Here is a 21,683-nt window from a genome sequence, read left to right on the forward strand (position 1 = left end):
TTGATAAAAATCCAGAATCGGCAGCTAGTAGTAAATCATTTGATATTTTTACAAGTGCGGTCTCAACACTATGCTGAGAACGACACCCAGATTGATGACCACGAAGCTGGGAAGCAACAATCTTTTCAAGAACTTTAGACAAAAACGGCAAATTAGAAATTGGACGATGATTGTCAAAATTACTTGAGTCAAGCCCTGGTTTCTTAAGAATAGGGGTTATCACTGCAGTTTTAAAACCAGTAGGAACAATACCAGAAAGGAGTGAAACATGCATAATGTCTGTAATTACAGAAGAGAGGAAAGGTAAGCCAACTTTAACCAAGTGAGTCGGTAATGGGTCTAGTTGACACGTGACAGATTTAGATTTTTGTACAATGTAACATACTTCTTCTACAGTAGGTAATTTAAAGGTAGAAAAGGTAGAAACACAAGATAACTGTGACGGGTCAACAGAGGAATCTTGAGACATCGGATCCATTTGCAACAAGTTTAATAAATCAGACAACTTATACAGGCGTTGGTCAACACTGGCAAACTGTTGTGGTGTAGGCAAATCCAATCGGGTAGTCAGAGTCCATGCAAAGGGGTCGAGGCAGGCGGCTGAACAAAGCAATAGTCCGTGTGGAAAGCGTGGGTCAAAAGAGGGCCGGCAGCAGAGGTTCAAACACAACAGAAACAGTCCAGTTGGCAACGGGTAAGCAGTCCGATATGAAACTCTCAGGATTGGGGACATAACCATCAAAACTTCGCGAGGAGTGAGCCAGCGTGGCACGCTGATAAAGGGGACAGAGCGGAAGTGACACGAGTTACCCGGAACCGGAAGTGCACAGTCCCAGGCACGGACTTGTGGGTAATGAAGTCAATATTCAGGTGAGGGTTCCCGCTGGCGGGGAACGGAGGGAGCCACAGAGACCGCGCTCGTAACAGAGCCCCTCCCCTGCGAGTGTCTCCTGGCATGAGGAGGCAACCGACGCCGAGGTCTACCTCTTCCTCGGGGACCTGGTCGATCTGGGTGGGTAGAATGGAAATCCGTGATGAGTGAGGGATCCAGGATGTCCACAGCGGGCACCCAGGACCGCTCCTCGGGTCCGTAGTCCTCCCAGTCGACCAGGTACTGTAGACGACCGTTCCGGCGTTGGGAGTCCAGGATAGTACTGACTCTGTACGCCTCCTCGCCGTCGATGATCAGGGGAGCAGGGTTCTGGGATGCGGTCTTGTCTAGGACCTCCGTCCCCTCTGGCCGACCAGCGGGCTTTAACAGAGAAACATGGAAAGTGGGTGAGATTCGATATTCTGAGGGCAAATCAAGTTTGAATGACACAGGAGTGATTTGATGGGTAATTTGAAAAGGACCCACGTACCTGGGACTTAATTTCTTGCAAGGTAACCTGAGGCGTAGGTTCCGGGTTGAGAGCCAGACCCACTGTCCTGGTTCATAGGGAGGATTGGGACGTCGTTGACGATCTGCCTGGACTTGGGTACGACGAACCGTTCTTTGCAGGTGGACATGGGCCCGATTCCAGGTATCCTCACTCCGCTGGAACCATGAGTTGACTGCGGGTAGATCTGAGGGTTCTCCAGACCAGGGGAACAGAGGTGGTTGAAATCCTAGTGTGCACTGGAAAGGAGTCATGTTGGTAGAAGGTTTGTGGAGGGAGTTTTGGGCGTACTCTGCCCAGAGAAGGAAACGACTCCAATCCTCTTGATGATGTTGACAGTAGGAACGTAAGAATCGAGTCAATTCCTGATTAAGGCGTTCAACTTGTCCGTTGGCCTCCGGGTGATATCCAGATGTGAGACTGACGTTCATGTTCAGGAGGCGGAAGAAACTGGACCATAGGCGGGAAGTAAATTGTGGTCCTCGGTCAGAGACAATATCCTCCGGTAACCCATAAAACCTGAAGACAGAATTACACAGAGCCTCGGCCGTCTCCATGGCAGTTGGTAGTTTGGGTAAAGGAATGAAGCGGCAGCCCTTGGAGAAGCGGTCCACTACTGATAGGATGGTGGTATATCCCTGGGACGGAGGAAGGTCCGTTACAAAGTCAACAGCAATGTGAGACCATGGTCGCTCGGAAACAGGTAAAGGTTGGAGTAGGCCTGCAGGAAGCTGGTGAGAGGCTTTAGATGTATTGCAGATAACACAGTTCTTGACAAAAGCAATGGTATCAGCCCGTAAAGTAGACCACCAGAACCTTTTACTAAGGGGTTGGATGGTAGCCTCAATTCCAGGATGACCGGAGCTGGGAGCATTGTGGACCTCAGAGAGAATGCGGGAACGAAGAGCTGTAGGAACATACGTGAGGTTATCTGGACAGTCGTCGGGAGGTGGATCTTGAGCTTGAGCCTCAGTGATCTCCGTCATACAGTCCCAGATGACGGGTGCCATGATAACTGAGGTGGGAAGGATCGACTCAGGAGGTTGGAGAACGGAATCAGGCTCATAGATGCGAGAGAGAGCATCGGCTTTCCTGTTCTGGGAACCTGGACGATATTTGATTTCAAATTGGAATCTTGTGAAGAAGAGAGACCATCTTGCTTGTCGATGGTTGAGTACTTTAGCCACACGGAGATATTCCAAGTTCTTATGGTCAGTAAGAATGATGAAGGGATGTCTGGCTCCCTCTAACCAATGCCTCCACTCCTCTAAGGCGAGCTTTATGGCAAGCAACTCTCGATTCCCCACGTCATAGTTTCTCTCCGCCGGACTCAGTTTGTGGGAGAAGGCGGCGCACGGGAAGGTTTTGGGAGGTTGACCCTGACGTTGTGAGAGTACTGCACCGACCCCGATGCTAGAAGCGTCCACTTCAACGAGGAACGGTAACTGAGGATCCGGATGACGAAGAACAGGTGCCGTGGTGAAGCGCTGACGGTGGTCCTGAAAGGCGTGTACTGCGTCAGAAGGCCAGGTAAGACGTTTCTCCCCTTTCTTGATCATGGAGGTTAGTGGAGCAGCTATGCTGCTGAAGTTACGAATTAAACGTCTATAAAAGTTCGAAAATCCCAAGAATCTCTGAAGTTCCTTGAGGGTCTTGGGACGGGGCCATTCTTGCACGGCAGTCACTTTGTCCTGATCCATTGCCACCCCCTCAGAGCTGATAACATACCCTAGAAAGCCGATCTTCTCCTGGTGGAACTGACACTTCTCCTCCTTGGCGTACAACTTGTGCTGGATGAGACGCTGAAGAAAAGACCTGACATGTTGGATGTGCTCAGTGAGAGTGTTGGAGAAAATCATAATATCATCAATGTATACTATCACCCATCTGTTTAGCATGTCCCGGAAAACCTTATTGACGAAGGCCTGAAAATATGATGGACAGCTGGATAGGCCGAAGGGCATGACCCGGTATTCGTAGTGTCCTGATGTAGTAGAAAAGGCAGTCTTCCACTCGTCCCCTTTTCGAATGCGGATTAGGTTGTATGCTGAGCGTAGATCCAACTCGGTGTAGAATCTGGCTGATCTGAGCTGTTCAAGGGCTGGAGGAACGAGTGGTAGAGGGTATCGGTACTTTACAGTCACCTCATTGAGTGCGCGATAGTCTATACAAGGTCGCAGACCTCCCTCCTTTTTCTTTACGAAGAAGAATCCCGCCGAGGCTGGGGATGTGGAGGGCTGGATAAATCCCTTAGCGAGCTCCTCCTGGATGTATTGCTCCATTGCTTCGGACTCGGGCTGTGAGAGTGGGAAGATCCGACCTCGTGGAATCACTGCTCCTGGTACAAGCTCGATGACACAATCTCCAGGTCGATGGGGAGGTAAAACCGTGGCTTTAATGGCGCTGAAGGCCTTGAGCAGGTCTTGGTACTCCGCAGGAATAGGGTTGCTTGGTGGCGCCGTGGTGGGACGAGGTGGAGACTGAATAGCGGAGGAGAGGCAGTGCTGATGACAGGATGGGAAGCCCAAGATGAGAGGTGACTGAGGTGATGTGATGACGAAGAAGCGGATAGTTTCCTGATGACCAGGTTCTAGGTGGAGAGTGAGATCATCAGTAGTGTGGTTGACATGTCCGGAGCCTAGTGGTCTCCCGTCGAGGGCGGCCACTGCCACAGGGGAAGCACAAGACAAGAGAGGTAACTGATTAGTTCTCACAAAGTCCTCATCCATGAAGTTACCCGCTGCCCCAGAGTCAATGAACGCAGTAGTCCTTATAGCTTTTTCACCAGATATTAGTACTACAGGTATCACACATCGGTTTACACAAAGTCTGTTTGAACTCACCGAGGTAGGTGGACGTGGTGGTCGTGTGGGACAGGTGGCTCGAATGTGTCCCGTCAAACCACAGTAAAGACAGAGGTGATTACGCATCCTCCGTTCTCTCTCCTCGATGGTGTTTCTAGTGCTGCCAAGCTGCATGGGTTCCGGAGCTGTGGAAGTTGAGGATTGGGCAGGCTGGGGAAATGCCATGGGGGTGAAATTCCGACTCTGCTTGCGAGCCCGCATTACACTGTCCACCCGGATGGAAAGATCGATGTACTGTGAAAATGTCAAACCCTCATCACGGCAAGACAGTTCAACTTGAAGATCGGAATTTAATCCCTTACGGTAATGAAGCTTGAGGGGACCATCATTCCATCCGCTCTGAGCTGCCAGTGTACGGAAGTCCAGAGCATAGTCTGCTGCGGAGCGTCGGCCCTGACGTAATGCTAGAATCTGTTCCCCCGCCTCACCGCTCTCTGGAGTAGGTCGGAAAACCTCCTTAAAGCTTTGGAGGAACGTAGCAAACGTGGGGTAGGTAGCCTGACCCAGATCCCAGACCGCTGTGGCCCACTCCAGCGCCCTTCCCGTGAGAAGTGAGCAAACAAATGCAATCTTGCTCTCATCTGTGATATACAACTTCGGCTGTTGGTTAACAAAGAGAGTGCATTGTAGTAGAAATCCCTTACACTTGGCAGCTGTTCCATCGAACTTCTCAGGGAATGCGAGTCGGGGGCTGGCGATGGCTGCTTGATTTCCAGCGGAAGGTGCAGGCGGCGCGATCGGCGCTGGAACTGGAGGTGGAACGGGTGTTGCAGCAGCCCGCAGGGACTGAATCGCCTGGACCAGTTGTGTAGTCAAAGTACTCAGGTGATCCAGCTGCTGCTGGTGGTGAAACAACATCGAAGCTTGTGTTGACATCTCCGATGCGATCTGGGAAACTGTCGCTGGATCCGTGTGAGGCGAAGTTTTCTGTGACGGGTCAACAGAGGAATCTTGAGACATCGGATCCATTTGCAACAAGTTTAATAAATCAGACAACTTATGCAGGCGTTGGTCAACACTGGCAAACTGTTGTGGTGTAGGCAAATCCAATCAGGTAGTCAGAGTCCATGCAAAGGGGTCGAGGCAGGCAGCTGAACAAAGCAATAGTCCGTGTGGAAAGCGTGGGTCAAAAGAGGGCCGGCAGCAGAGGTTCAAACACAACAGAAACAGTCCAGTTGGCAACGGGTAAGCAGTCCGATATGAAACGCTCAGGATTGGGGACATAACCATCAAAACTTCGCGAGGAGTGAGCCAGCGTGGCACGCTGATAAAGGGGACAGAGCGGAAGTGACACGAGTTACCCGGAACCGGAAGTGCACAGTCCCAGGCACGGACTTGTGGGTAATGAAGTCAATATTCAGGTGAGGGTTCCCGCTGGCGGGGAAAGGAGGGAGCCACAGAGACCGCGCTCGTAACAATAACGATAACACTTGACAAGGGGAAATGTTACAATCAGAATTAGGTGAAACCATTTGCTGATGAATTAATTCAATTTTCTTATTAAAAAAAGAGCATAAATTCTTCACATAATTCAATGGAGTAAGTATGAGAAATTGAAAACTCAGTTGGTTTTAGAATAATCAAAGAGAAAAGTGATTTTGTGTTTCCCGCATCAGATCCTATTAGACCAGCATAATAATTCATTTTTGCAGTGGAAAGTGCAGACTTGTACATTTTCATATGATCAGCATACAAATCTTTATGAACCACGAGTCCAGTCTTAGCACATAATCGCTCCAAACGACGACCCTTGACTTTTAGATGACGAAGTTCAGATGTAAACCAGGGTGCAGAGTTGACAAACGAAACATTCCTGGTTTTCAATGGAGCACAAACATCAAGGATCATTTGCAAATGATCATTGTAGTGCTGGACTAAATCATCAAGAGTCCAAGGGTAGTTAATACACGGAAGTGTGGAAAAACATTCAGAGAGCACTGAGACATCAATGTTCTTGATATTACGAAAAGTAATGGTACGGCTCAGATTAAACTTGGATATAGATAAAGCAACATTAAAAGACACCAACATGTGATCAGACAGTGTTAAATCGGAAATAATAAAATTATCTGGAGTCACACCTGAACAGCAGACCAGATCCAAAGTATGACCTTTTGAATGAGTAGGCACCTTAATAAATTGCTGCAATCCTAAACTATTCAAACATGATAAAAACTTCTTTGAACACAAACTATCTGCATCATCCACATGGATATTAAAGTCACCAACCAAAACCACATTAGGGGACAAGGAGCAGAGAGAAGTTAAAAATATAGAAAATTCCTGAAAAAATACAGGATTGGCTTTTGGAGGCCTGTACACCACAGCAAGAATGGTTGGAACAACTCCTTTAATTTGCAAAGCAACCGATTCAAATGATGTGCTTTCTATTTCAGGAACGGTTATAGCTTTCCATTTCTCCTTATGTAATATTGCAAGCCCCCCGCCCCTTTCAACATTTTGTGGTTTGCTAATAAAAACATATCCAGGAGGAATAGAATGGTTTATATGAAAAAAGTCATTACATTGTTGCCAAATATCCGTTAAGCAAAAAAAAAAAATCAAACTTACGATCAGTCAACAGGTCATAGACAAAAGGCCCTTTATTGGAAAGTGATTGTGTATTCCACAATCCGAATAAAAGATCGTTCTTACCGGTGTTTATAGTAGTCGCCTTAGTTAGCTTTGCTAACAGACTGTGATCTACAGTACGAGTATATTTCCTTCGAGGACGAGGGTTCGAAGACCAAAAGGATGGAACTGAACTCATAGAGTCAATTTGAAAGCTTCGGCGCGATCCACGGTGGACATATTTACGGCGTGGTGTATAAACAATATCCTGATGTAAGTACAAGGCAGGTGAAGGTTGGCCGTGATGGACACGTAGCTGCAACAGTTCCGCTGCCGAGTATTAATAGAGAGAAGACACAGGACGGAGAATTGAAGAAAGAATAATCCCCACAGCTGCAAGCCACAAAAGTACTTTTACGATCACCATAGCCACGGCTGAGAAGAAATCCGACTGGTGAACGACTTCCAGACAGGTAACGTTATTAGTCCAGACAGGTATAATCCAACATAACAAAGTCCGTGCAATGACGCGTGCAGTCTCCAGATAGCAGCGAAATCTCGTCCAACATACGAAATTTGTATAAAATGAAATAGTCTAAAATCTAATCTAATCTTCCTCAGAGCAGCGGCAGCTGATAGCACCAGCGTTCACCCCGGAAGTCAGGATCTATCTAGGTAGACTATATAGTCCGTGGTGATAGGGAACAGCTGTGGGTGTAATGAGTGTGATTGGTGTGTGTGATGGGACAGGTGTATGTGATTCGGAGGGAAGTGCAGGAGGAAGGGAGATAGTGACCTCTGGTGGAGAAGGGGAAACACCGCAGCCCAGACTCGTGACAACATTAGTTATTGGTTAGTTAACTGTTACTTAACACACTCATAAAATTGTTAACATACTGATTAGTTAACACATCTTCCTTTGTAGTTAACAGTAGTGAGTCAAGTGTTAATGAATAATTACCTAGTTAGTTTTCAATGACTTCAAATCCAATATTTTGATCACTGACAGCGTATTCAACACATCCACCATCAAATAACAGTAGCATTAATATTTTTCACGTACAGCAATTGCTCTGCAGTAAACCCATTTAAACCAGTTTAATTTATGCTGATGGTATTCTTCTGATTTATGCCTGTGATAGTTATGAGTGAAACATCACATCATTATTGTCTATCACACAGTGAAAAGGTGAATTGCACATATTAAGTCATCAGATATTTACATATTTTTGTGCACAAAAAATATACTTACACTATTACACACCTCGGGTCTCTAGCAAATAAATCAGAAAACAGATATCCTTTAAAAAATTATTGTTATATTGATTATAATTAATAGATTGAGGAATACTAAGAAAGTTGACATCAAACTTAAAAAAATGAGAAGGAAGTGAATGATGTTCTGGGTCACCTAAAGTATGCATTTAAGGGTTAAACATCGTCATGATTAGGATTGGTCTCAAAACCTTTCAAGCTTTCTATAGACCTTTTTCCTGAGTAAACGATGAGCGCCGCCATTACAAATTCTGACATCAGATTGGATGCTTTTCTGTTCCAGTCTCCATAGGAACCCATTCAAATAGGGTCTATCTGTTTTTAATGTACTAACGTCAGCAGCTTTCTGTCATCTACACACACTGACAAATGAAGGTCATTGCGATATTGCCAAGTGACAATAATAATTTGACTAGAAACACTGGAGACTGGAAATGCATAGCATTCTTGAAAAAATGACAGACTCCTTAAAAAACAATAGAAAAAGTGGTGTCTTTACAGCTATGTTCCAGAAAAATCCAAATGATTTAAGTTACAGGTAAATGATTCAAATATAGAGAGTCACTTGTTTGCATTGTCAGCACATGCTTTAATGATCTGAGAGTGTTTATAGTGCTGAGAGTTCAACACTTCATGACTGAAACTGTTTATCATCATAGCAGACACAATGACTAAAATTACATTCATCATCCTCTTCTTGATCTTGGGAATGTATTTTCAGTGTAAGACATTGTAGAATATAGTTTATAGCTGTTTTTTTTTTTTTGCAGTTGTAATTCAAACCATTTCCATTCTTTATTCATTTCATAATGCTTTCCATTTGAACCAGAGAAAGATTTTCGTTCTTGCCCATTTAGTGTCAGATTGGCTAAATCTTTTATGATATTTTCATGTATCTTTTCATTATCTCTTATTAATATGATGCGTTTGTCTCCGTGCTGCTTGACTACAGCAGAAGTGAAACTGGTGTGTTTCAGTCCAGATCATGTAACCAATCAAACAGTGACACTGGGAGTGTGGGCTGAAAATCCCATTTGCATTGTCAGGGTGGAGTGACTCAGATCTTCTCAGAATAGAGCAGCTCTGTCTCCAGAGACCGTGTTCAAACCCCAAGAGCTTTATTTGACTCGATTTACTGCTACTGATCAAGCTTCTGGAAACACCTGAACAAACACTACATGCATCTTCATCTGTTAGTGGAATGAAGTTGTCAGACACAAATGGAGTTTGTTGAGAAGCTTTATTGAATGTTGCAGCAAACACAGCAGATTGAAAGATCAGCCAGTGCTTTGACACTAGAGCTGTCTTTCAGTATTGAGTTGTAAATGACTACAGCTGCAGCACTAGACTCATGTGAATCCTGCCTGACACAGGACACTCAGATACGGCTCATCTTCAGCGCTCAGAGCGACTAACAGTGACTCTTGGTGAAGGGGACCTCTTGAGAATCTCCATCGTGTGTTACTCTGCAGACGAACAACTCTTTCGCTTCCCAGAGCTCTTTGCTGAGGGTCAGGACGCTACTGCGGCTGTAACGGCCGCCCTGCTCGCTCTCTGCGCTGGTCACGACCCCATCGGTGACCTCTGAGCCGTCCAGTGTCCAGCTCACCTGCGCCCCCTGTGGAGAGTAAGAGCTGAGCAGACAGAGCAGTGCGGCTGAGTGTCCAGAGATCTGCAGAGAAGAGGGCGGCAGCAGAGACACTGAGGGCTTCACTGTGGGACCAGCTGCAGGAGACAAACACAACACATTCACAAACAAAGAAAACACACTGCGACTCCAGCTCTCTTTTGCTCTGTATCATTCACATCATTTCAACATGACTTTCAGCAGCAGACATGTGGAATGCATTCAAAATCACAACAATCTCGTCATATATCTTATTTAACATCACTGCAGCCGATATATATGCAATATACAAAGTACACAATCACTATATGCATTTAAATCAAACATCATGAATGAAACTAAACAAAGACATCTGCTTTAATTCCAGTAGTTTTGATATCTTGACATAACATTTTGTTTATCTAAGATGTTCTGCTTATCTTTTTAATACTTTTAAAACATACTTTCAAATACACATTATTTGAAAACTTTCAACATATTACTGTTCAGAATTTGAAAATAACTGAATCAAATGTTTTTTTGTTAATGAATACCACTGAAATATAGGAACAACATGAGCAAAACAGATTCAAAATCATTAAATAAGCTACAGAAAGTTGCATTTTAACATCAAAACTCTTTTTTTTCTGCAAAAAAAAAAGAAGCTATATATGACCCTGGACCACAAAACTAGTCTTAAGTAGCACAGGTATATTTGTAGCAATAGTCAATTATATGGGTCAAAATTATTGATTTTTCTTCTATTCCAAAAACATTAGGATATTAAGTAAAGATTATGTTCTATGGATATAGTTTGTAAATTTTCTTACCATAAAAATATAAAAACTTACTTTTTGATTAGTAATATGCATTGCTAACAACTTCATTTGGACAACTTCAAAGGTGATTTTTTTCAATGTTTTGTCCTATCCAAACTACACATTAATAGAAAGCTTATTTGTTCAGCTTTCAGGTGATGTATAATTCTCAATAAAAAAAAACTAAAAAAAACTTTACAACTGGTTTTGTGGTCCAGGATCACATATATGAACACAATGCAGAAATAAAAGAAACACTGTGATAAACTAAAACTCATAGTGTGATGCATTTTGAAATACATTTGAGTGTTCAGACAGGAATTCAGTTTGTTCAAAGTGAATGATTCAGTTCTATCAAATATCAAAATGTTTTAAAACAATAAACAACATTAAAAAAATTAGATTAAATATTTATTATAAATCATTTTAAATTGTTGCAAAAATTAAGTTTTTTACATATTTAAAAACAGGTTTTTACAATCTAAATGTCATGTTTTTAATGGAGAATTAAATAGACAGACTTACATTTCACCATCAGTTTAGTTCCTCCACCGAAAGTCCACCACAGTGGTACAATCTAATGAAACGCTCGTACAAAAACCTCTATTCCACTCGAGTGAACACAAACTCCAGCAGAGAGAGAGCAAACAACACTTCAACACACTGATAGTAGAAACACCGCAGCTGTTGACAACAATTTAGTTTTGGAAAACTGCATGCTTAAAAAGTAAGAACAACACTTAAAAGACCTTCAAATTGTGCTGATATAACAAATTTTAAAGATATATATTTAATGACCTTTGTCCTCTTTGTCCATCATGGATGATATTGTGTTTCTCATAATGATGCTTCTAAGAAATAAAAGGGGAAAAAACTGCAGATGAATTAAAAATGTCTCATGCACACTAATTATTCTTCAGGAAAACTTTGCTGCACAGTTACCAACAATAATACAAAGTATTTTTGTGAGTTGCACTATTTCCTTACAGCATGAAGGTCCCTAGTGTGAGTCACACAGCAGGAAATTAGATTTAAAATTATATAAATTTGGCTGACAATCTTTATTTTAAGGTTCAATTCTCGCTCTTAACAAACCATTAACGACGACTTTTGTCTAAAAAAACCCCTCCTAATTTGCTGTTTATTAATAGTTCGTAAGGTAGTTGTTAAGTTTAGGTATTTAGCTAATTTTAATCAGTCAGTTTAGTTTTTGTGTTACTCCTGTGTTTTCGATCAGACTATGAGAACGGAGATTTTTTTTTTTTTGCAGAACAGTGGTGTTTTCTCCTTCATAAAACTCGGAGTGGTTTCTTTCAGCAGTGATTGTGAAAAAGAAATGCAAATAACTAACTAGATTTTGTCTGTAGACATTACTTGCTTACAGAAATGAAAGCTTTAGCGTAAAGTTCTACCAGGATGACTCTAATTCATGATTATCTCGACAACCAATAGCAGCTCGACGCCTTGAATAAAAGACCAAAACTTACTCTTCTATCCTGCTGCCCCTAGGTGTCGTACCCGAAGTTCCCCTCCATCCTCCCCACCACCACCAGGTTGGCTACCATCCATACCACGTGGGGGAAGGCTCTCCCCTGCCTTCATCTTCAGGCAGGAAATGCAGTCTACCTCAGTCACGGATTAAGGATGGAGCCCACGCCAAAAGAAACCATTAACCCTTCTGTCTTATTCATTCATTCAAATGATGCTTCTTAAAGCAAAGTTCGGGAGGAGCACGTCAGATACTTAGCCTAATTAACACAGCTGGAACTCACTCAAGCCAATCTACATCATGCATAAATGCAGCCGACTCACCTCTACCCATTTGACGGATTATCAGCATTCGGTTTGCACCTTTTGCCATGACATCACAGATCTTTCCCAGGATTTACAGGAGTCATCGCGGTCTCTGCTTGACCAGCCACGCACGCTCTCACCAAAACCCTTAAAATGTATCTCGCCCCCACCGGCGTCACTTCCAAACTTCTTCCCCGGCATCCTCTTGTCATCCGGCCGGGCCAACAATTCCTCCGATCGGAAAGTGGATCGTTTTTAATGCCTGAGGCAAACGCTGATCAATTCCGACGCACCGTCCTCGCGGAGGATAAACAAAGTGAATCCGTACGATCTTAGTTATTCGTTTCCCTTCAATCAGCCAACCTCACTCTTAAATCCACTCCAGCAGGGCAGCCAATATTTCCAGCAAACTCGCAAAGCCCCGTACTCCCCTCTTTCGATACCACCACCGCCCCGCATTAGACCCGGCTCGTGCACTGGGTCTCACCGGCAGGCCTTCAACGAGCCTGGGCCGCGCACCAAAGCCACTCACTGCCCGCTTTGGCTCAACCATTTAACGTGGCTCTCCCGGCCACAGCATCTAATACAGCTCTCGTAGCAGACACTATAGCCTGAAGACGTCTCCGCTAGAGACACAGGTCATGTTGCAAATAAATTTTAGAAACCGTTGCAAAGGTAGGTCATTTTTTTTTTGCTAAAAGCTTTTAAACGATGTTGTGACATAAAATGATGTCATGATGATGTAAAATGATGTAATTTTTGTACCTAGGATTGAAGAAACTCCGTAAAACACAACAAATTACTCAGTTTCTGAATTAATATTATTTTTATTTTTAATTTTAAATTACACATTTCACTCATAATCTGACAAAAGATCGATTTTCAAGAAATAAGTGTTTGCCTAAATGACTATAAATAAATATTAAAATAAAAATAAATAAATAAACAGAGCAAGTGCAACTAAGCACTCGTGATGTGCATATTGCAAGCACCTCTCTCCAAGTCTCTAGCGGATGTGCCACTAAGCTAGCTTTTCAACACTTATTACTTTGCATGGTTAAGAGGAAAATGTCTTTTTAGCATCTTATTTTCAAAGCATGCCTGAAGTTGTTAAATTTTTTACAATTATAGGATATTTCACTAAATATTAGGGCTGGGTATTGTCACCAATTTGGCGATTCGATTCTTATTTTTATGGTTTCGATTCGTTTTGATATCTATTTCATTTAAAATGTTAGTTTTGCAGACATGTGATCCATATTTTGATATAAATGTTGGTAACTGAAACTCTCCTACTTAAGTTTATTACTGAAATACACATCCACATTAATAATAGGGTGCACACAGTTGTTATTTTAAACGACTTTTATTTTAAATGAACACTGTAACAAGAAGTCATAAATATGTGCATCCATTGTACACCATGTAAACAAACTGCAAAATGCACATTACTGTTAATGCGCAACAGTGAAATCTATTAAGAACTTCAAACATGTTTAAGAAATAAAACTTTTTTCTAAATTCAAAACAGGCCCATCATAAAGCCTTTGTCTGCTTATACAAAACATTCTAACTCTCCATAAAACTAACAGTTCTTAATTACAGCCTAATCATTTTTCTGCAAAAGAAGCAGCTGATCAACATGTTCTGATCTAAGGCAGCTCCTTTGCGCTGTGATTAGATCACCAGCGGTTGAGAAAACTCTTTCAGCAGGAACACTAGTGACACCTTCAGGACGAGAGGTGAATATTCATATCCTCTTACGTGAAGCACGTGCATTAAGAATAGATTCGGGGATTTTCCAAATGGATATAGTTGCATTCAACTGAAGATCGATTAAAATCGGAGAATCAATATTTTTTACCCAGCCCTACTAAATATGTTGCTATGTGCTTTGGAAAAGACGTCGCTAAGGTAATCTGAGAAGTTGCAAAATCTGGTAACAATTTGTCCAATTGGTAACACTACCATACTGCAACATACAATCTACCTGCCCCACCTTCCCACTGCACGCGGTTTTAAATGTGTTTTTATTCTAAGTTCACAAAGCTTGAACTTAAGAATGCAGCAATTTCTCGTGCAAGATCGTGCTTCCAGTCTCATCCATTCACATATGAATGTAAGTCTATGGAATGACGCGGCCTCCAGCTCCTGTAGCAAACACTACTGTGATGCTGCCTCTGCTAGCAATGCAGGCTACACGGGTTCTTCCACACTCCCATCCCGTGGCCCACAGATCAAGCCAGCGTGAGGCTGCCTCTGCTTGCAACACAGGCCCACAAATCTCAGCCTTTTTCCTGCAACTACTAATAACCCCTTTTTTCTTTTCAGTGGCCTCCAACTCCTGTAGCAGACCGTAGAGCACCAATGAGCTGACGATTGTTTTTACATGTCACCGTGCAATTTCATTTTCGTTTGACTAAATCACATTCAATTGAAATTACCACTTAATCTTTAATATTTGGCCATTTCTTTACAACAGACATGTTGGAATTGCAAATCCTTGGATGCGGACATCAAAGCTGGCACCCTTCTGAATTTATCATTACATTCAGTCATTTCACAAATAACCAGCATTTCCCCCGTAGGTGGCATGAATTAAATGAGGGTTTCACATTAGCCAATCGAAGTGGCTACTAGCATAATTCTTGGGTACGAAATGCCCTCTAGTCTATCTGTCAGCTCCGCATAACTCCCTGTTTCCAAGGATTGTCGCCTAAAAAAAAAAAAAAAAAAAAAAAAAAAAAAAAAAAATCCTCTTCACGAATTCTCTCACAATAGTAGGACATTGATCGTGCAACCAATTCGTTAAATCATGGGTCTTCACACTGGCAAAAGTCGACATCACCTCAGCTTTTAAAGCTATGCCATCCATCCAGAACCATGGCACTTATTTAGGGTACGTTAACACAAGAAGCCCATGTCATATACCTAACTTTCAGATGCAAGCAGCACCAAGATTTTCTGACGTTATCAGAAGCGGCTTTTGGATTTGGCAAACATTTTACGTAAAGTAATCCTCAAAGCATCTACCCCTTTTTAGACAACTCAAATTGAGTATCGAACTCCCTGTCAGATGCTGCTAGAGCGTCCCGGTTTCTCTTTCGACTCTCAACTACCGGCGAAACGTACCTGTCTGAAGCCGCGAGTATTAAACTCACGTCAGACCCTGCGAGAGCCTTTCCGCTCGTAAATGTTTTCCTTCAACTACAAAAAAAAAAAAAAAAAAAAAAAAAAAAAAAACCCTTTCCATCCCTGACCTTTTCCTCACTACGGTCGCCGAGGTATTCCCGTCTGATGCCGTGAGCATTGGCCTCCCGTCAGACACCCAAGGAGCCCCCGACCACAACTTACCTTTCCGTCCCACGTCCTGCGGGGCCCACCCGTCCGATGCCGTGAGCATTGGTCTCCCGTCGGATGCGCAGGGGCCCCCAGGTCGGACACCTAACCTTTTCGACACCACAGTCGGCGGGGCCTACCCGTCCGATGCCGTGAGCATCGGTCTCCCGTCGGACGCTGCAAGGGGCCCCCGCCCGGTCAACTGCACTTTTCTTCCCTACAGTCGGCGGGGCCTACCCGTCCGATGCCGTGAGCATTGGTCTCCTATCGGACGCTGCGAGAGCCAAACCGACCTTGCAATTTTTCCGTTCCGTCCGACGGTCGGCGAGACTCATCCGTCCGACTCCACAAGTCTCCGCCTCCCGCCGGACACTATCTGAGCCTCTTCAGGCCAACTTCACATCTTTTCCCCCCACCTGGCGAGGCTTACCCATTCGAGGTTCTGAGTCCTGATCTCCCCTCGTATGCTTGGCGAGAGCCCTCCCAGTCGGGTTTTCCTTTCTGCCCTCCCGGCCGGCGAGGCATACCCGTCCGATGTCGCGAGCCTTGGTCTCCCGTCGGACGTCGGCAGAGTTCTCCCGGTCGGGTTACTTACTTGGCGCCTGCAAGCGAGACTTATCCATGCGATGCCGTTTGCATTGGTCTCCCATCGTATGTCGCGAGAGTCGCCCGCACCAGGCGTCCCAAAACCTTTTTACCTGCCAAACCAAGAAGACCCACTCGTCTGACGTTCTGAGTCTTGATCTCCCGTCGGAGGCTTCATGGGTCCTCTCGGTCAGCACCAATAGGGGCCGATCGACCAGTAGAGCCCTAATGCCAACATCGTAAGCTGCTCCGGCCAAGGCAACCCGGGTTCTCCTGATCGGGCCCCAACCACGCTGCTCCTCCTTCGGCCGGTAGGGCTCACCCGTTCCAACGCTGTGCACATCCCGTTGAGTATCGGTTGAGCTCTCCCGACCGGACGCCCTAAATCCCGTAATCCATACAAGCAGCCGGTAGAGCCTTTCGACCTGATACAAAAACCTCTCCCATCAGAGTACGAAAGGCTCCCCCGGCCAGCTAACCAAACATCTTCTCCCAAACAACGGCCCCCGCCAGATCTCAGCGCTTTGGGGGGTCCTCTGCTGGCGGCTGTCCTACATTGCTTATTGGGGGGTACTCTAGGTTCGGGCCATTCCCGAGCTCGGAGCCCTTCCCCGGACAGCACGCCAAACATGCTTACATACTCAAGCTAATTATATGTAAGTGGGAACTCGTGAAATGATGCTTCTTAAAGCAAAGTTCGGGAGGAGCACGTCAGATACTTAGCCTAATTAACACAGCTGGAACTCACTCAAGCCAATCTACATCATGCATAAATGCAGCCGACTCACCTCTACCCATTTGACGGATTATCAGCATCCCTCCACCACCCCATCTCCTCACTCCGAGTTCCTTCTACACATATATATAGGGGGGGGGGTACTCTAGGTTCGGGCCATTCCCGAGCTCGGAGCCCTTCCCCGGACAGCACGCCAAACATGCTTACATACTCAAGCTAATTATATGTAAGTGGGAACTCGTGAAATAAATGTTCAAATTTCTATCGCCTCAGAGTCTCTCTGGTAGAAATGTTATATAAAAGCAATGTCACACTCACAGTCATGCTGTGGCCTTCTGTCTATGGTACAATCTGTGCTGATATTCAGTACAACTGCTCTTTTTGTTATGTGATATTGCTTAAATGTGATAGAATGAAAGAAAACAGCAAAACACCTTCAAACTTTTAAAGGCAACTTCAGCATGGACATATCTAATTCACTCTGAAAACTTTGAATGCATAAAAAAATAATCAAAACACAAAACAATTAACAAAACTAATAACAATATAAACTCATGATAAATGACTGAATACGTATATTTATATAAAAAATAACATTTAAAAAAAAAGTTGTCTGGTAAAAAACAAATGTATTTTAATTAAATTTATATCAATATTTAATTTTAAACATTTAATTTAAATTACCAGTGTACTTCATAACATTATAAACATGCTTTATATAATATAAAAAAATTAAATACCTAAAAAAAATTACTTTTGGACAACACACTTTAGTTGAAATTAAAATACGTTATTTTACATGAGTATATTAGTCAATACATTAACATAAGTATACTTTTTTAAGAAAGACAAAATAATGATTTAAAATGCACGTTTAAGCAAAACTTAATTACACATTATAACAACGTGCAATTTTTTTTAAGTGAATGTAAAAGTGTGTTAAGAAACAAAGCCATGAAAGTGTATTCTCTTTACATAGACTTAAGTGGTCTTTAATTTGAGTAATATATTTGTAGGTTTAAGATTTGAAGTATACTTTTCCACAAAGGTTAGTTTGTTAGTGGCACAAATCCTGCCCACTTGTTTGCATTGTCAGCACATGCTCCAGTGCTCTGAGAGTGTTTATAGTGCTGTGAGTTTAACTCTTCATGACTGACAGCAGAACACAACACAATCTTCATCATCACACAAGACACAACAACTACAATGAACAACATCATCATCCTCATCTGGACACTCACACTGTTTGCTCAAGGTTTGTGTAGTAAAATTTTAACAAAGATATTAATTCTTTGTCGTGTAAATTATTAATCATTTAGAGTTGTTTCTTAATGCTATTCCTTTTCTTTCTTTCAGAGTGTAGAGGACAGTACACTGTAACTCAGAGTCCGTCAATAGCAGCTGAACCAGGACAAGTGATTGGAATAAACTGTAAAACCAGCAGTGCAGTGTACGGCAATAATTATTTACACTGGTACTTACAGAAACCTGGAGAAGCTCCTAAACTCCTCATATATTATGCATCAACCCTTTACACTGGAACTCAATCTAAATTCAGTGGCAGTGGATCTGGTAGTGATTTCACTCTGACCATCACTGGAGTCCAGACTGAAGATGCAGGAGATTATTACTGTCAGAGTGTACACATTCCAAACAGTCAATGGGTGTTCACACAGTGATAAAGAGTCGTACAAAAACCTCCATCAGTCAGAGTCACAGTGACTGCACTGATACAGCTGAGAGATACTGCAGCTGCTGATGGGAGAATCACAAACAATACAGTGGCACAATGTATTAAACATTTCAGATACTTAATTTATATGATGTACTTAGGAAATCATAATATGATATAATTTATTACACGTCTACGTGGAATACTTGATTCTGATTGGTCAGTCACCACATTCCAAGGTTTGATATTCCCACATAACAACCGGTTAAAACTAATAACGCAGGCTCATCCAGGTACAGTAACTGGCTGCAATCGGCGCTGTTCACTTGCTGGGAACATATTTTCTTCGTGGAAACGTTGGGCTTTTGTATAAGACTGAAGGGCTTTATTCTCTGATAGCAACCATCATTATCCATTATAACGTAATATTATACAATATAATTATATATCACTTACTAAATTTGACATTGTCTAGAGGAAATGTGTGTAGATTAGTGCTTGTTCATGGAAAACTTGCACCATGTCAACAGTAACTGTTTTCCAAGTTTTCCTTTGTATTCTTATGCAACTGTGTGTGTAGCTTCACGCATGTGACTTTTTTATCCCAAAGAGGAAGCGAGCTTATATAGCATACAGAATGAAGTGCTTTAAAAATATGAAACAGCAGAACGTTTTCTGTAAGGGGTAGGTTCAGGTGTAGGGCTAGGGTAAAGGGATAGAAAATACAGTTTGTACCGTATAATAAAACATTACTAGAATGCCCCTACAAAAAATGGAAACCAGTGTGTGTGTGTGCGTGTGTGCGTGTGTGTGTGTGTGTGTGTGTGTGTGTGTGTGTGTGTGTGTGTGTGTGTGTGTATGAGTGTGTGTGTGTGTGTGTGTGTGTGTGTGTGTGTGTGTGTGTGTGTGTGTGTGTGTGTGTGTGTGTGTGAGTGTGTGTGTGTGTGTGTGTGTGTGTGTGTGTGTGTGTGTGTGTGTGTGTGTGTGTATGTGTGAGTGTGTGTGTGTGTGTGTGTGTGTGTGTGTGTGTGTGTGTGTATGAGTGTGTGTGTGTGTGTGTGTGTGTGTGTGTGTGTGTGTGTGTGTGTGTGTGTGTGTGTGTGTGTGTGTGTGTGTGTGTGTGTGTATGTATGTGTGTGTGTGTGTTGGCATATGTGGTTTATGAGACCAATTTTCAAGTTTACATACCAGCATTACAAGACCATTTGGTTTATGAGACCACTTTTAGTGGTCTCATAATTCGGGAAATTTAAATTGTTATAATTATTGACTAAAAATTATTTTAATAACTATTAATGTTTGTATGTTTACCACATTACTGATTTTATTAATTAATATTGCTATTTTACTGTTATGACACTTCCTCAGTTTTTTATAACCATTACAAGTATGTCCTCTTAAACCATGATGTGTATGTGTGAACTCGGAACAGTGCCCCTGTAGGTGGGATTTAGTATTGCACGGTATACACATTGGCGCCAAATTACACACATGTTGGCGCCAAATTTATATTCCCGCCATATGCGGCTCACGGAAAATACCGTACAGCAGCGTACGTCAGGATGGTCTGCAGCGCTTCAGTCAACAATACACCACCAGGATCTATGGTGAAAAAAGTAAGTACTTCAGATATTTTATTTTTACATATAGATGAAATCCGCGATTCCTCAATGTTAATTTCTGTTTTCAAATATTCATTAAGTCATTTAATCACTTAAAACTGTAGTAATGGCTCGTGAGAGGAGCGCTGCTTTTTCAGCTCTGAGACCCAAATATGATGTAGATCGCAACTAATGTGGTAATCATTAAGAAATACAATTTAAATTAAATATATCACTGTGAAATGAAGTGGCCTTGGGCAGAACACAATGCTAATATGTCATTGCGTCTAAAAGAAAACACTTCTGCGGTATATATTTTTAATTTTATAATTTATCAAAATTCAAATAATACAGTAAAGTTAGCTTGACATTTGAATAAACACAATTTCCTCTAACGTTAATCCTGCTGTCTGTGCGGTCGCGTGAGTTCACCTGATCTGAGCGGGAGAGCTCGTAGGTTTAGCCGGCTGAGGTGCACTCTAACACGGCAGCGCTTGTCTCTCGCTCCCCGGCCACGGTCTCGAGACAGGAGCGTGCAATTTTCTTACCCAAAGCTGCTGATCCTGTTTGCTTTTAAAGAGAAAAGTTATCCCGTAACAGGGGCAGTGTTAGGTGTAATTAATGCCTATTATATTAATACCATTTAAGTTAATTACTTTTCCTTTAAAAGAGTAAAGTAACGTTAAGGGATAGGAATAAACGAGTATTTGACATGATCAACAACGGTGACATTGAAAAAAAAAACTGTCGACAAATATTGAACTTTGTTATTCGTTTTTTTTTTTTTTTTAATCTTTAACCTAAAGTAAGGGCCTGTAATAACGTGGTTTGACCAGTATGACACTGTAGAGGAAGAGTAATTCAGCTGTTCCGGATTTAGTTCAAGCGAAGAAGTCACACACGTTTGCACGAGTAAATGTAAATGTATGCTGCATGTTAAATTAAAATTAAATTATTTACATGCGTGTTGGTTACCGACGCTCTCAGTGTGGAGCTATAGCTAATGACAAAATCATTTAATGAATATTTACAATCAAAGTTTATTTTTGGATTGTTACATTTAGTTTTGGGTTTATAGTGTTTTTTTTTTATATATATAGAGTAACTTTGAATATGAATAACTGGGTTTAAGCACTTTATTTATATTACACCGTTTATCTGTAAAGATTTACCTATAATATTTTGCAGTGAGTCTGAGTCGTCGGACCAGAGGACCAAATCCTCTAAAAGATGCAGACATGCATGTAAAAATGGGGAAGGACAAAAACATAATAACTGGCAAATACATTAATCCCATCAAAGGTAAGTTTTTTCCCTTTCTCTCTCTCCCTCTCCATAAACCTTATATCTTAATTAGCCGTTTTCACAAAAATGGGAAATTACCTCAGCACAGAGTAAAGTTAGTTCTGCTACAGATATGTGGCTGTTATATTAGTGTGCCCT

The 21,683-nt window shown here is 42.5% G+C and overlaps 1 protein-coding gene, 1 pseudogene and 1 gene segment (V, D, J or C); 1 reads left to right on the forward strand and 2 right to left on the reverse strand.

Moving 5' to 3' along the window:
* Window positions 1-21,683, reverse strand: part of LOC141338782 (uncharacterized) — a 551,053-nt pseudogene that overhangs the window by 272,358 nt on the left and 257,012 nt on the right.
* LOC141339247 (Ig lambda-2 chain C region-like) lies at window positions 9,328-11,070 on the reverse strand. The segment is given in 2 exon segments: window positions 9,328-9,814; window positions 11,039-11,070. Coding segments are annotated over 2 exon segments (324 nt in total).
* LOC141342494 (uncharacterized) overlaps window positions 16,268-21,683 on the forward strand; it is a 47,036-nt gene continuing 41,620 nt past the window's right edge. The window contains exons 1-3 of the mRNA XM_073846955.1: window positions 16,268-16,448; window positions 18,127-18,222; window positions 18,324-18,382. Coding sequence (XP_073703056.1) covers window positions 16,268-16,448; window positions 18,127-18,222; window positions 18,324-18,382 — 336 coding nt within the window. The remainder of the gene's footprint in view (window positions 16,449-18,126; window positions 18,223-18,323; window positions 18,383-21,683) is intronic.

The sequence above is a fragment of the Garra rufa genome, chromosome 1 (assembly GCF_049309525.1).
Source record: "Garra rufa chromosome 1, GarRuf1.0, whole genome shotgun sequence".
NCBI classification, from domain to species: Eukaryota; Metazoa; Chordata; class Actinopteri; order Cypriniformes; family Cyprinidae; genus Garra; species Garra rufa.